General features: G+C 33.5%; 1 protein-coding gene across 7 annotated transcripts in view; it reads right to left on the bottom strand.

Moving 5' to 3' along the window:
• The window catches only part of LOC106083434 (transcription factor collier), a 120,087-nt gene that overhangs the window by 79,687 nt on the left and 23,776 nt on the right, over window positions 1–16,624 (bottom strand). For all 7 annotated transcript variants that reach the window (XM_013246430.2, XM_013246431.2, XM_013246432.2 and 4 more), the window contains exons 2-3: window positions 15,054–15,271; window positions 12,221–12,276 (exon numbers count right to left, since the gene is read on the bottom strand). In XM_013246430.2, the coding sequence (XP_013101884.1) occupies window positions 12,221–12,276; window positions 15,054–15,271 (274 nt within the window). The remainder of the gene's footprint in view (window positions 1–12,220; window positions 12,277–15,053; window positions 15,272–16,624) is intronic.

Genomic DNA, 16,624 nt, shown 5'->3' with positions numbered 1-16,624 from the left:
CATTTTCCAGTTAATAGCCGGAATTTTTTTAAAACTCCATTCTGGGGTATAAAATACGAGAAAAAATTTTTTTGTAAAAATTCACATTTTTCTTTAAAATCCCCGGAATTTTTTGAAAATCCCAGGACTTTTTTGCAAAATCCCCAAAATTTGTTAGAAATTCTCAGGAATTTTTTGAAAATTCCCAGGATTTTTTTGAAAAATCCCCATAATTTATTAGAAATTCTCCTGAATTTTTTGGTAATTTCCCGGTATATTTTTAGAAATTCCCCGAAATTTAATAAAAATTCTTCTTCTTCTTTTTTGGGAATTTTCCCAGAATTTTTTAGCAATTTTCCGGAATTTTTAAAACTTCCCCATTATTTTGTTTGAAATTCCCCGGAACTTTTTAGGAATTCCCCAGGATGGTTTTTTGAAAATCCCTGAAATTCCTCAAATTAACAAGCTTAGACATTTTAAGAAATTTCCAGGATTTTTTTTTAAAAAAGTCCTCGGAATTTTTTTGGAAATTCCCAGGATTTTTTTGAAAAATCCCCATCATTTAATAGAAATTCTCCTGAATTTTTTGGTAATTTCCCAGGATTTTTTTAGAAATTCCCCGAAATTTATTACAAATTCTTCTTCTTCTTCTTTTTTGGGAATTTTTCCAGAATTTTTTTTTAGCAATTCGCCGGAATTTTTAAAACTTCCCCACAATTTTTTTGAAATTCCCCGGAACTTTTTAGGAATTCCCCATGATGTTTTTTTTTGAAAATCCCTGAAATTCCTCAAATCGACAAGCTTAGGCATTTTAAGAAATTTCCAGGATTTTTTTTTAAAAGTCCTCGGAATTTTTTTGGAAATTCCCAGGTTTTTTTTGAAAAATCCTCATCATTTAATAGAAATTCTCCTGAATTTTTTTGGTAATTTCCCAGGATATTTTTAGAAATTCCCCGAAATTTATTACAAATTCTTCTTCTTCTTCTTTTATGGGAATTTTCCCAGAATTTTTTTTAAGCAATTCGCCGGATTTTTAAAACTTCTCCACAATTTTTTTTGAAATTCCCCGAGACTTTTTAGGAATTCCCCAGGATGTTTTTTTGAAAATCCCTGGAATTCCTCAAATTGACAAGCTTAGGCATCTTAAGAAATTTCCAGGATTTTTTTAAAAAGTCCTCGGAATTTTTTTTTGGAAATTCCCAGAACTTTTTTAAAAATCTCTTGAAATTTTTTTTTGAATTTTTTAAAAATCTTCTGAAATTTTTTCGAATTTTTCATCTGTTTGGCTTTTTAACGGCCGGTCATGCGAGTCAATTTTTTGTTTTGTTTTTTTTAAATTTTTTAAAAATATCTTAGAGCTCTTTTGAAATTCCCTGGAATTTCCTAGAATTTTTTGAAATTTTTTAAGGAAGTTCCCAAGTTCTCATGAGTATTTTAGAAAACAACCAAAAATGTTTCTAAATTCCCAGGATTTTTAAAAATTCTCGGAACTTTTGACGAATTTCGAAGAATTTTTAAATTCCTTTGAATTTCCCCAAATTCTGGATTTTTCTAGAATTTCTTAAAATTTGTTTAGGGAGTTCCCAGGAGTACTGTAAAAAATCCCCGAAAATTTTTCTAAGTTCCCAGGATTTTTTAACAATTTTTTTTTTATAATTGTCGACAATTTCAAACATTTTTATAAACTCCCAGTTTTTTTAACTCCCCGGAAGTTTTAAGAAGTTCCCAGTTTTATTTTTTTTGGAAAGTCCCCGGAAATTTTCAGAAAGTCCAAGAATATGTTAAGGAGCTTTCCGAAATTTGTTAGAAATTCTTCGAAATTATTTTCAACGAAAAAAATAAACTACAAGAATTAGAAAGAAATCCAGATATATAAAAAAGTTAAGGTGTGAAAAAAATACTCAAAATTAGTAAACAAATTTTATTAAAAAAAAACAAAAAAAAAATAAAAAAAAATTAAATATGTTGTCTTAATTTTTCTTTTAATTCTTACTTAAGTCCGATTGTTTCCAATTAGGTAAATTTTTATATCAATTTAAAAAAAAATGCTGTTTAAGAAAAATAAATTAAAATTAATAATTTTAAAATATTAAAATATTTCAAAAAATTAGTAAAAAATTTCCAAAAATTAGTAAAATATTTTTTTAAAATAAGTAAACATTTTTAAAATAAGTAAAAAATTTCAAATATTAAGAAACCATATTTTTGGCACAAGTACTTTTTGTCTTTTATTTTACAAATAAAATATTAAAAAAAAAGACTCTTCATTGGAAGCAAATAAATTCTCAGAATAAGTAAAATAAAAAAAAAATATTATTTTTAAGTCAAAAAAAAAAAGTAATTTAATTTCTTTCCAATTATAACAATTTTTCAACCAATATATTGATAAAAAAAATATTTTCCAATTTAAGAAAACAATTTCTTAAATTTAGAAAAATATGTTGATATTAGTAAAAATTTTAAAAAATTAGTAAAACTTTCAAAAATTTAGTAAAACGTTTTTAAAATAAGTAAAAAATCTCAAATATTAAGAAACCATTTTTAAGGCAATGTAATTTTTGTCTGTTATTTTGCAAAAAATATATATTTTTCTATGGCAGTAAATAAATTCTCAGAATTAGTAACATTAAAAAAATGTTATTTTTCAGTCCGAGAAAAAAATTTCATTTATTTCCAATGAAGTCAATTTTGTAACCAATAAATTGTGAAAACAAATTACCAATTTAAGAAAAAAAATTCTTAAATTTAGAATAAATATTTTAAAATTAGTAAAAAAATTTAAAATTTGTACAAAATTTTATGAAAATTTTTAAAACATTTTTAAAATAAGTAAAAAATTTCAAATATTAAGAAACCATTTTTTAGGCAAAGTATTTGTTTGTCTTTTAAATCAATTCTTAGAATAAGCAACAATAAAAAATATATTATTTTTTATTTATTTCCAATGAAATCAATTTTTAATCAATAAATTGTTAAAAAAAATTACAACTTAAGAAAAAAATTCCTAAATTTAGGATGAATATTTTAAAATTAGTAAAAAATTTCTAAAAATAAATACAAACTGTCAAAAACAATTTCAAAAATTAAAAAACTCTTTCTTAGGCGAGAAATTTTTGCCTATTATTTTACAAATAAAATATTTAAAAAATATATTTTTCGTTGGAAGTAAATTCTCAGAATTAGTAACACTTAAAAATATAATTTTTAAGTCCGAGAAAAAATTATGTAATTTATTTCCAGTTAGGTAAATTTTTTACCAATAAATTGCTACAAACATATTTTTTTTAAATGAAGAAAAACAATTCACAAATTTAGGGTAAACATTTTAAAATTAGTAAAAAATTTCAAGAAAATTAGTAAAAAATTTCCTAAAAATTAGTAAAAAAATCCTAAAAATTAGTACAAAGTTTCCTAAAACTTAGTAAAAAATTTCTTATGCGCAACATTTTTTCTCTTTTATTTTACAAATAAATAATTTAAAAAAGTTATCTTCATTGGAAGTAAAAAAATTCTCAGAATAAGCGAAAAAAAATGCATAATAACTAAAAAACACTACAAAATTAATAAAAGTTTTCTAAAATTAAAAAAAGTTATTTTGATCAAAAATTTTTTGTTTTCGTTTTTATTAATTAGTTTTATTCGACCTTTTATCTCTTTTTTCTTATAATTTTCTTCTATTTTACCAATTAGTTTTTAAAACTTTAAGTTCATTGTGTTTTAATCCAAGGAAAAATATTTTTAAGGAAAGAGTTTATAATGCAATTTTGTTTCAATTTTAAAAATTGTTTCTTTCCCAAAATGAACAACTCTAGAACTTATGAAATTTTCCCACATTAAATTTGTCCAAAGGCTTAAACTTCTAACACGCGCTATTGCGGAAACAAGGGTACGTGAATAGGTAGCACTGCTCACTAATCAAACATACCATGAAAAAAAGGACAATCGCTTTATCGGCTTACTTTAGATCAAAGTTATAACATTACGATAAGATAAAATAGAGCAATCGCAATGCTAGTGCAATGGGAGTGTGTTCCTTTTTTTGCTATGGGTGCTGCGCTCTAAGAGATTGAGATTGAAATCAAAATATGTATAAGGGTGCTTTTTCAGCATTAGAGGAGGGCATTTCGGGTGGGGTTAAAGTTAGGCTGGTAATGGTTTTTAATTTGAATACAAAACATTATTTCATCTAATGAGGGAGATGATGAGGAAGGTTGGGAATGAATGAGGAAGTAAAAGATAGCAGTGGGAAAAAGAAAATGTATATGGTAAAAATTGGAAAACTGTATTTTTCATTTTCTCTAATCTCTTTCGAATCTTGGGAATATATCCACATCCCGGAAGTAATTTTTTCCAAGTCTAAATTTCAATAATTTTTTTTTCTATTTGGATTAACAGTGAGTTGGGCCCCCGATATGAAATCGTGGTGACGCGTCTGACGGGTGTTCACCCACGCATGTTGGAAGTCATAACAGAACACTGCGTGCAAAATTTCAGCCAAATCGAGTAACAATTGCGGCTTCAAGGGGCTCAAGAACTCAAATCGGGAGATTCATTAATATGGGAGCTATGTCTATAAGCTTTAGAACGATTTGCACCGTACGGTTGGTGGAAGTCATAACAGAACATCATTTGCAAAATTTCTAGGGACCCAAGAAGACAAGACCCCAGATCGGTTTATATGGCAACTATATCAGGTTATAAACCGATTTAGACAATGCTTAGCACAGTTGTAGATGGTCAAACCAAAACACTTTATTAAAAATTTCAGCCAAATTGGTTAATTATTGTGCCCCCTAGAGGCTTAAGAAGTCTAGATCCGAGATCGGTTTAAACGGGAGCTATATCAGGTTATGAACCGATTTCAACCATACTTGGCACAGTTCTTATGGTCAAACCACTTCATGCAAACTTTCAGCAAAATCGAATGATAATTGCATCCTCTAAAGGCCTAAGAAGTCATGATACGAGATCGGTTTATATGGGAGTTAAATCAGGTTATGAGCCGATTTGAACCATACTCGGCAAAGTTGTTGATGGTCAAACCAAAACAAATGATATAATAATTGCGCCCTCTAGCGGCTCCAGAGCCAAGATCCGAAATCGGTTTATACGGGAGCTATATCAGGTTATGAACCGATTTGAACCATAATTGGCAGTTTTTGATGGTTAAACAAAAACACTTTATGCAAAATTTCAGTGAAATGGGATAATAATTGCGCCCTCTAGCGGCTCCATAAGTTAAGATGGGTTTATATGGGAGCTACATCAGGTTATAAACCGATTTGGACCATACTTAGCACAGTTGTTGAAAGTACAATAAAAAAAACACGTAGTACAAAATTTCAGCCAAATTGGATAACTGCGCCCTCTAGAGGCTAAAAAAGTCAAGATCCAGCGCCTAGCTTTATTCCTTGGAAAGTTTGCTTGTTTTCAACAGACGGACAGTGCTAAATCGAAGTAGAACGTCAAGACGATAAAGAATATAAATACTTTGTTGAGTCTCTGATGAATATTTCGATGTGTAACAAATGGAATGACGAAATTAGTATATCCCCCATTCCATGGTGGAAGGTATAAAAAAGTAATTAAAAAAATACTTATGTTTTTTAGTTTGAAATTGTCTTAAAAACGTTTATACATTTTTTTGTAAGCAAAATAGTTGCCTCTACATAGATCTTCGGGTAGCTACCGATTACGTGATTTTGGAATTTGAAATGAAAGTGGATTAACATCCACATCGATAACGCGATTTTTGTATAGTCAGTCCACTTTGTCATGCGAAAATGCTACAACTAGCTGATAATATCGCGATTTCAGTGGAACTACTCATTCCTTCACACCAATTTCCCAAGTGGAAGCACTGCCTTGTTTTCGATTACACAATTTCTGATGATGACACAGAAATCGAAATTTACGCCGATGACATGAAATGCAGCTTTTCAAATGAAAATGATCCGGCTGGCTGTCAATATCACGATTTAGGTGGAACTACCCACGTTTTCAATTTACTAAGTGCAAACACTGTCTAGTTTTCGATAACACAATATCTGCTGGTGATACAAAAATTGAAATTTCTACTGATGACCTGAAATCAAGATTTTCAAGTGAAAATGATCCAGCTAGCTGTCAATATTACGGTTTCAGTGTCAATATTACTACCAACCAGTCCATTTTACTAAGTGCAAACACTGCCTAATTTTCAATAACACAATTTCTACTGATGACACAGAAATAGAAATTTCTGCTGTTGACATAAATTCCAGCTTTTCAAATGAAAATGCTTCAGCCAGCTCTCAATATCGTGATTTCAGTGGAACTACCCATTCCTTCACACCAATTTCCCAAGTGGAAGCACTGCCTTGTTTCCGATAACTCGAATTCTGCTGATAACACAGAAATCGAAATTTCTGCTGATGACATGAAATCCAGCTTTTCAATTGAAAATGATCCAGCTAGCTGTCAATATCACGATATCGGTGGAACTACCCACGTTTTCAGTTCAATTTACTAAGTGCGAACACTGCCTAGTTTTCGATAACACAATTTCTGCTGATGACACAGAAATAGAAATTTCTGCTGTTGACATAAATTCCAGCTTTTCAAATGAAAATGCTTCAGCCAGCTCTCAATATCGTGATTTCAGTGGAACTACCCATTCCTTCACACCAATTTCCCAAGTGGAAGCACTGCCTAGTTTTCGATAACGCGATTTCATCTGATGACACAGACATGAAATCCAGCTTGTAAAGTGGAAATGCTCTAGCTGGCTAATAATATCACGATTTCGGTGGAACCAACCACGTTTTCAGTTCAATTAACTAAGTGGAAGCACTGCCTAGTTTTCGATAACGCGATTTCTGCTGATGACACAGAAATCGAAATTTCTGCTGATGACATAACATTCAGCTTGTCAAATAAGAATACTTCAGCTAGCTCTTAATATCGCTATTTCAGTGGAACTCCCCACTTTTCACACCAATTTCGCAAGTGGAAATTTTTTCGATAACACAATTTCTATTGATGACAAAAAAATCGAACTTTCTGCTGATGACACGAAATCTAGCTTTTCAAGTGAAAATGATCCAGTTATCTCTCAATATCACGATTTCGGTGGAACTACCCACCCCCTCAGTCCAAATTACTAAGTGCAAGCACTGTCTAGTTTTCGATAACACAATTTCTGCCGATGACGCCGAAATCGAAATTTCTGCTGATGACATGAAATCCTGCTTTTTCAAGTGAAAATGCTCTGAGTGGTCTCTTCTGGTCTCTTCAGACCAATTTACTACAATGTCTAGTTTTCGATAACGCGATTTTTGAGTAGCCAGTCCAGCTTGTCAATTGTAAATGCACATGCTTGCTAACAATATTCCGATTTCAGTGAAACTACCCACTTCTTCAGACCAATTTACCAAGATGAAGCACTGCTTATTTATCGATAACGCGATTTTTGTGTCATCAGTCCAGCTAGTTTTCGATAACGCGATTTTTGACACGCCAGTCCAGCTTGTCAACTGTAAATGCACATGCTAGCTATCAATATTCCGATTTCAGTGGAACTACCCACTTCTTCAGACCAATTTATCAAGATGAAGCACTGGTTATTTATCGATAACGCGATTTTTGTGTCATCAGTCCAGCTTGTTAAGTGAAAATGTTCCAGCTAGCTTTTAATATTGCGATATCAGTGTAACTACTCAAGTCATCCAAGTCCAATTCGCCAACCGAATTAACATATTCCACTCAATCCATCCAACTAAATTTCAACTAATGACGTCGTTTTGCTGCACAGAAATCGAGATATCGCACCACTAACACTTTGATAGTTTTTTTAATTTTTTTTTTCTTGCTGTTTACTCTTCCATTTAAAATCAATTGCCCTTTTTCGCACTTGCCATAAAAACCAAATTTGAATTTTTCAATGTCAAAATCATAAATTTTAATACCTCTAATCTGTGATAAAAACAGAAAGAAAAAAATCACTTAATAATTGATTGGATGACCCAAGAACAATTCCACCATCTCCAAGTTAACCAAAAACCAGATGAGAACACCCCCTTTGACTCTGATAATAGTTTTTCTTTCATTTTTGTTTTGGTTGTTCATTTTTGTTATTTACTTTTCAAATTTTCTGGCATTGTGTTCTCCCCATTATCTGGCAATCATTGTCATCCATTGTCCATAAGACACAAAAAAAAGACACATGGCTCATTGAATCCAAATGGATGGCAGAGGCCAGGCAGTGAGATGTCTAATCGATTAATAACAAGAATCACACGCAAAACATGATCAATAACTATTGCAATTGAGGCTCTAACGCTTCACGAAATACAATCCCAAATACCCCTTTCGGGCTATAATCTTTGCTACACATGAGCCCATGTTTACCCCTTCTTCGCTTTCCCTCTCTCTCTCCCGCCAAGTTCAAAATACTCCCCCTCTGTCGAATATATAGAGGGGAGTCTATAAAAATTTGTCACCCTGAAAATTAATTGCCCTTGAAACAAAACAACATCGAAAACAATAGGAACTGGGGAATGTTAATAAAGCCCTTAACACACCAAAAACACAAAAAGGCCAGTCAGCGGCAGCAAGAGGCATACTCGCATACTGGTTGTAGGTAAACACGCGTTTATTACCAAGCCAACATACGAGAACTCGTACATGGCCCTAACAACCATTAGGCGATGAAAAGTGTAGAAGAAAAACAAAAAAAAAAACCATTATCAAGCCATAGCTACTAGCAGGACTAAGTCATTTAGGACAATACCAAACCAAGCCAGCAGGACAGTAGACTCTGACCAATAAGACATATGGCCCAAGTTTAACCAACAGAGTTTTTTCTATGACATCTTAAACTGCAAATGCTGCTGCGTTTGCATTTTAGCTTGAAAAAAAACCTAGAAAAAAAATGGTATACTCTAATATTCCCTGTAGTACTTGAACCATTGCACACTCCACACTGACATACAGACTAAGGCCTTGCTACTAAAATAATCCTTTTTTTTTGAGTGGGCGCTACCTTGAAACATGTCCTGGTAATGGTTTAATTTTCTCTAACAGCCTTTGCTTGCCGTATAACCTTTAACCAGCAGCAGCTAAATGTCGTCCCTTTGTTTCCTTTCGCCTTGTTTTTATGTGTGACAACTCAATTTATTGATTGAACTTTTGTTACGACTCAATTGCAGTTTCTTTCGTTTCGTGGTGTTCTGTTGATGCGTGCCATGGACGTGGACGTGAACGTGGACGCACTTAATTAACTGTGACAATCAATTTCGTATGCAACTTATGGCTCAATTATTCCTGATTCCCGATGATGGTCGGTCACAAATCTTGGGCAACTTTTGATGGCAAAAATTGCTGCTTTAATGGCAAAACGTGAGCTATGTGAAGGAGATAAATGAAATGCACAAATGGCAAGAATGCATTTGTTTCAATGGAAAAAAGGTAAAATTAAATGTTTTCTGCTAATTTAGGAGTTTCTAAGTCCTTTCCACTAATCCGATTCAAAATTTACGTTTAAAATCTTAATTTTTTTTAAACTGTATAATTGAGTCCTGTTTCAAAACAAAAGCGTGCTCTATACTGTACTCAATAATCGTTGGGTATGTAGTTATCGATAACGCGATTTCTGTGTCGTCAGTCCAGCTTGTCAAGTGAAAATGCTTTAGCTAGCTCTCAATATCGCAATTTCAGTGGCACTACCCACCTCTTTATTACAGTTTCTTAAGTGCTCTATACCGTACTCAATAATCGTTGGATATGTAGTTATCGATAACGCGATTTCTGTGTCGTCAGTCCAGCTGGTCAAGTGAAAATGCTCCAGTTAGTTCTCAATATCGCGATTTCAGTGGAACTATTACAGTTTCTTAAGTGCAAGCACTGTCTAGTTTTCGATAACACAATTTCTGTTGATGAAATCGAAATTTCTGCTGATGACACGAAATACAGGTTTTCAAGGGAAAATGCTCTGGCTGGCTGTCAATATCGCGATTTCAGTGGAACTATCCACTTCTTCCCACCAATTTCCCAACTGGAAGCACTTCCTAGTTTTCGATAACGCAAATTCTGCTGATGACACAGAAATCGAAATTTCTGCTGATAACATAAAGTCCAGGATCAAGAAGTCCTCTACCTCTCCTTAGCGCGGTAAGAGAGGAGAAAGCCTTACTTTCCACTAATTGAGCCATGTTTTAAAACAAAAGCGTGCTCTTTAACGTACTCAATAATCGTTGGGTATGTAGTTATCGATAACGCGATGTCTTTGTCGTTACTCCTGCTTGTCAGGTGAAAATGCTCCAGCTAGTTCTCAATATCCCGATTTCAGTGGAACAACCCACATCTTCACACAAATTTCCCCAGAAGAAACACTGTCGAGTTTTCGATAACACAATTTCTGCTGATGACACAGAAATCGAATTTTCTGTTGATGACATGAAATCCAGCTTTTCAAATGAAAATGATCTAGCTAGCTGTCAATATCACGATTTCAGTGGAACTACCCACCTCTTCAGTCCAGTTTCTTAAGTGCAAACACTGTCTAGTTTTCGATAACACAATTTCTGGTGAAGAAACAGAAATCGAATTTTCTGTTGATGACATTTAATCCACCTTTTCAAATGAAAATGATCCAGCTAGCTGTCAATATCACGATTTCGGTGGAACTACCCACCTCTTTATTACAGTTTCTTAAGTGCAAGCACTGTCTAGTTTTCGAAAACACAATTTCTGTTTATGAAATCGAAATTTCTGCTGATGACACGAAATACTGGTTTTCAAGTGAAAATGCTCTGGCTGGCTGTCAATATCGCGATTTCAGTGGAACAAACCACTTCTTCAAAACCAATTTCCCAAGTGGAAGCGCTGCCCAGTTTTCGATAACGCAAATTCTGCTGATGACATAGAAATCGAAATTTCTGCTGATAGCATGAAGTCCAGGATCAAGGAGTCCTCTACGTCTCCTTAGCGCGGTAAAAGAGGAGAAAGCCTTACTTTCCACTAATTGAGCCCTGTTTCAAAACAAAAGCGTGCTCTTTAACGTACTCAATAATCGTCTGGTATGTAGTTATCGATAACGCGATTTGTGTATCGTCAGTCCAGCTTGTCAAGTGAAAATTCCCTAACTAGCTCTCAATATCGCGATTTCAGTGGAACTAACCACTTCTTCACACCAATTTCCCAAGTGGAAACACTGTCGAGTTTTCGATAACACAATTTCTGCTGATGACACAGAAATCGAATTTTCTGTTGATGACATGAAATCCAGCTTGTCAAGTGAAAATGCCCTAGCTAGCTCTCAATATCGCGATTTCAATGGAACAACCCACTTCTTCACACCAATTTCCCAAGAGGAAACACTGCGGAGTTTTCGATAACACAATTTCTGCGGATGACACAGAAATCGAATTTTCTCTTGATGACATGAAATCCAGCTTTTCAAATGAAAATGATCCAGCTAGCTGTCAATATCGCGATTTCAGTGGAACAACCCACTTCTTCACACCAATTTCTCAAGAGGAAACACTGTCGAGTTTTCGATAACACAATTTCTGTTGATGAAATCGAAATTTCTGCTGATGACACGAAATACAGGTTTTCAAGTGAAAATGCTTTGGCTGGCTGTCAATATAACGATTTCAGTGCAACTACCCACTTCTTCAAAACCAATTTGGAAGCGCTGCCTAGTTTTCGATAACGCCTTGATGACATGACATCCAGCTTTTGAAGGGAAAATTCTTCAAATGGCTTTCAATATGTCGATTTCAGTGGAACTACCCATGATTTCAGTTCAATTTACTTATTGGGAGCTCTGCCTGGTTTTCGATAACACAATTTCTGCTGATGACACAGAAATCGAAATTTCTGTTCATGACACAGAAATCGAAATTTCTGCTGATGACACAGAAATCGAAATTTCTGCTGATGACACAGAAATCAAAATTTCTATTGATGACATGAAATCCAGCTTTTCAAGTGCAAATGCTCCAGCTAGCCGTCAATTTTGCGATTTCATTGGAACTATCCACGTCTTCAGTTCAATCGACTAAGTGGAAGCTCTGCCTAGTTTTCGATAACACAATTTCTGCTGATAACACGGGGTTATTTTTTTGGAGACAAGGGTCCCATATTTGATCTTTAAACGATTTTTCTCATAAACTGAATTAAGGACATCATTGTTTTTATTTCTTGCTAGGCTGTGTGTGTTTAGTTTTATATTTCGTTTCTATTTGGCGGTACTTACTTGCTTTGTCACCGAGTCGATGAGTCGCACAAATATGTCTTGTTCCTGGCGGGCACCTGCAAAGGGAGGAGAACATATTTTGAATACAAGACTGTTTAAGACAATCAATTAGAAAGAAAAATAATTAATTTTTGTTTTGTTTTTGCTTAATATTTTGTTCGAGATTTTTTCATTTTAGATTTAAAATTTAAAAAATTTTCTAAATTTTTAAAAATTAAAAAAAATTTTTTTTAACTTTTCTAATTTTTCTTTTAATTTTTTTAATATTTCTTTTTAAAAATTTAAAAATTTTTTTTTTTTAATTTTTTTTTTTAAACTTCTAATTTTTTTTTTTTAACTTTTCTAATTTTTTTTTTAATTTTTTGAATATTTCTTTTTTTATATTATAATGAAATGAAATAATTTCTTCCAATTTTTTATTATTTTTTATTTACTTTTTGTCATTATGTACAATTTTAATATTTTTTTGAATTCTTTTATAACTTTACAAATATGTTATCAATTTGTATACCCTCCACCATAGGATGGAGGTATACTAATTACGTCATTCTATTTGTAACACCTCGAAATATGCGTCTGAGACCCCAGAAAGTACATATATTCTTGATCGTCATGTCATTTTAAGTCGATCTAGCCATGTCCGTTTGTCTGTCCGTCCGTCCGTCCGTCTGTCGAAAGCACGCTAACTTTCGAAGGAGTAAAGCTAGCCGCTTAAAATTTTCCACAAATACTTTTTATTTGCGTAGGTGGGTTGGGATTGTAAATGGGCCAAATCGGTCCATGTTTTGATATAGATGCCATATAAACCGATCTTGGGTCTTGACTTCTTGAGCCTCTAGAGGGCGCAATTGTCGTCCGATTTGATTGAAATTTTGCACGTAGTGTTTTGGTAGCCCTTCCAACAACTTTGTTATGTATGGTCCAAACCGGTCCTTGTTTTGATATTGCTGCCATATAAACCGATATTGGGTCTTGACTTCTTGAGCCTCTAGAGGGCGCAATTGTCGTCCGATTTGACTGAAATTTTTGAAAATAGCTGTCATATAGACCGATCCCTTGATTTAAGGTTTTGGGCCCATAAAATGCGCATTTATTGTCCGACTTTGCCAAAATTTCGGAGAGTGAGTTTTGTTAGGCAGATTTGGATATAGCTGCCATATAGATCGATCCCTCGATATAAGGTTTTGGACCCATAAAAGGCGCATTTATAGTCCGATTTCGCCGAAATTTTAGACAGTAAGTTTTGTTAAGTTCTTCGACATCTTTTTGCAATTTGGCTCAAATCGGTCCAGATTTGGATATAGCTGCCATATAGACCGATCTCTCGATTTAAGGTCTTGGGCCCATAAAAGGCGCATTTATAGTCCGTTTTCGCCGAAATTTTAGACAGTGAGTTTTGTTAAGTTCTTCGACATCTTTCTGCAATTTGGCCCAGATCGGTTCAGATTTGGTTATAGCTGCCATATAAACCGATCTCCCGATTTAAGGTCTAGGGCCCATAAAAGGCGCATTTATTTTCCAATTTCGACGAAATTTGGAACAGTGAGTTGTGTTCGGCCCATCGACATCCTTCTTCAATTTGGCTCAGATCGGTCCATATTTGGATATAGCTACCATATAGACCGATCTCTCGATTTAAGGTGTTGGGCCCATAAAAGCCGCATCTTTAATCTAATTTCGCCAAAATTTAAGACAGTGAGTTGTGTTAGGTCCTTCCACATCCTTCTTAAATCTGGCCCAGATCGGTCAAGGTTTGCATATAGCTGCCATATAGACCGATCAATCGATTTAAGGTCTTGGGCCCATAAAAGACGCATCTCTTGTCCGATCTCGCCGAAATTTGGAAAAGTGAGTTGTGTTAGGCCCTTTGACATCTTTCTACAATTTGGACCAGATCGGGTCAGATTTGGATATAGCTGCCATATAGACCGATCCCTCGTTTTAAGGTTTTGGACCCATAAAAGGCGCATTTATAATCCGATTTCGCCGAAATTTGAGACAGTGAGTTTTGTTAAGCTCTTCGACATTTTTCTGCAATTTGGCTCAAATCGGTCCAGATTTGAATATAGCTGTCATATAGTCCGAACTCTTGATTCAAGGTTTTGGGCCCATAAATGGCGCATTTTTTGTCCGATTTTGCCGTAATTTTGTACAGTGAGTTGTGTTGGGCCCTTTGACAACCTTCTCCAATTTGGCTCAGATCGGTCCAGATTTGAATATAGCTGTTATATAGACCGATATCTCGATTTAAAGTCTTGGCCCCCTAAAAGGCGTATTTATAATTCGATTTCCCTGAAATTTAGCATAGTGACTTACGTTAGGCTTTTCGACATCCGTGTCGTATATGGTTCAGATCGGTCTATATTTGAATATAGCTACCAAAAAGACCAATATTTTGTTTTGCAAAATTGAACAATGACTTGCACTCATTGGACCACTCAATGTCCCTGCAGAATTTGGTCCAAATCGGACCATATTTCGATATTGCTGCTATGTGAGCATAAATTATGCCCACGACGTATTATTACGAAAGGTGGTTAACATATATACCCGAGGTGGTGGGTATCCAAACTTCGGCCCGGCCTTTTTACTTGTTTTTAAATTGATTTTTTTTAATTTTTTCCCCATATTTTTTAGAACTTTTTTTGTTATTTAATGAAAGTTATTTAATTTCCTACAGTTTTTTATTGTTTGTTATTAATTTTTTTAACTTTGTTGTCATTTTTTTAATTTTTATATTTTTTTGGATTTTTTTATGATTTTAGGAATATGTCTTAAAATTTTTTCTATTTTTTTTTGTATTAAATTCTTTTCTTCAATTTTTTTAACTTACCATTGGCATATAACAACTGCAGCCTATATTGTATACCATTATTTGTCTTTGTGGTATCCGATTCTGAATCTTTTTCAATGAATCCTATAAAGGCAGTACGCTCAATCTCAATGGGTTGGCCGGCACGATCATACAAGGCAATAACAAAATGAAAAAAATTCGATTTTCTCAAATTGCTGGGTGGCTGTTTTTCAAAATGGGCACGACCAATGCCAAGGCTGAAAAAAAGACAGAAAAAAAAAACCACAATTAAAATCATTCATCATCAGGCATTTAATGTCATTTGGTTGTAATAATCATTTGAAAGTGCGCCCTCCCTAATGAAGTTATTTTACAGGATAATTACCTCCAGCTCAAGTGGAAACGAAAATAAAGGACGACAACAACACGGTGACTAATAGCGAAATAATTACAAGAAAAACCGACATAAAAATGTAACATACTTGTATTTAGTTAGTGTGTTACTACACACACACACATACGTATGGCAAGGCTCCACAACAAACTCTAATGTGTTATATCCTGGGCATAATTGTAGGAGTAAAATGGTTATATGAATAGGAGTGATATCCTTTATTTTTCTAATTGTGGGCTTTATACACACATGAAGCAGAAGAAAACAAAAAAAAAAGAGGCTAAAAACAAAAAAAAAACATGTTACAAAAACTGCTGACATTGGTACAATTTTTGGTGGCTAAATAAATACAAATAAACCAAATTTATTATCACAAACAAGACACAGACACACACACACACACCAACTCTCTTTGTCTGCATATGAAAGCCTGTCTATATAACTGTCTATCTATGCAACTCGTATGTCCTTTGTCCTATGGTGTTTATTATTTGCCGTTTGCTTTATTGTTGTACTTGCCATTATTTTATTTTTCTGGGCTAAGCAAATATTTTTTTGTCAAGTCCATCCATACTCCCCCTTTCTTTCTGCCAGCCACTTGAATAATTGCAGACACACTTTAGACAAAAATTCTCCCATATATGAAATGTTTGGAACCCTGTATAACTTCCTGCCTTCTTCCCCTTGTGTTCATGTAAATCCAGATTAGATCTATCAAATGTTGGTCGTTTGCATGCCACTAACTAAACATCGTTCTTCGACTAACTAACAATTAAACTAGGGAACAGTGCAGCATATGTATATGGCGTCTGACAACTAAGGACCAGGAGCTCTTATGAATGTTAAATGCCAAGTAATATAAACAAAGAAGGACAGACAGTGCAAGGCAGGACTGTTACAGAGCAATACCAGAAAGTTATACAAGGTGTAGCTGATGGTCTTAGTAGTCAAATGCTACATTAATTCAATATGCTTATATTGATGTAAACTTAAAAAAATAAAAAAAAAAATAAATATACAAGGCAAATAAGCAAAAAATGCATATTCTCAGGAAATATTTTAAGATTTTATTTTTTTAAAGACCTTATTTTGATCTTTCATATTTTTGAAAATTTTTTGATAATATAAAACATTTAAGAATTTTGTTTGTTTTTTTTTCTATAGAATACTTTTTCAACGAAAATTTTCTTTAGAATAAATTTTTGACAAAATTTTC

The sequence above is a fragment of the Stomoxys calcitrans genome, chromosome 5, assembly GCF_963082655.1.
Source record: "Stomoxys calcitrans chromosome 5, idStoCalc2.1, whole genome shotgun sequence".
Classification (NCBI taxonomy): Eukaryota; Metazoa; Arthropoda; class Insecta; order Diptera; family Muscidae; genus Stomoxys; species Stomoxys calcitrans.
The sequence above is the reverse complement of the archived record's forward strand: the minus strand, read 5'-3'. Positions and strand labels throughout refer to the sequence as shown.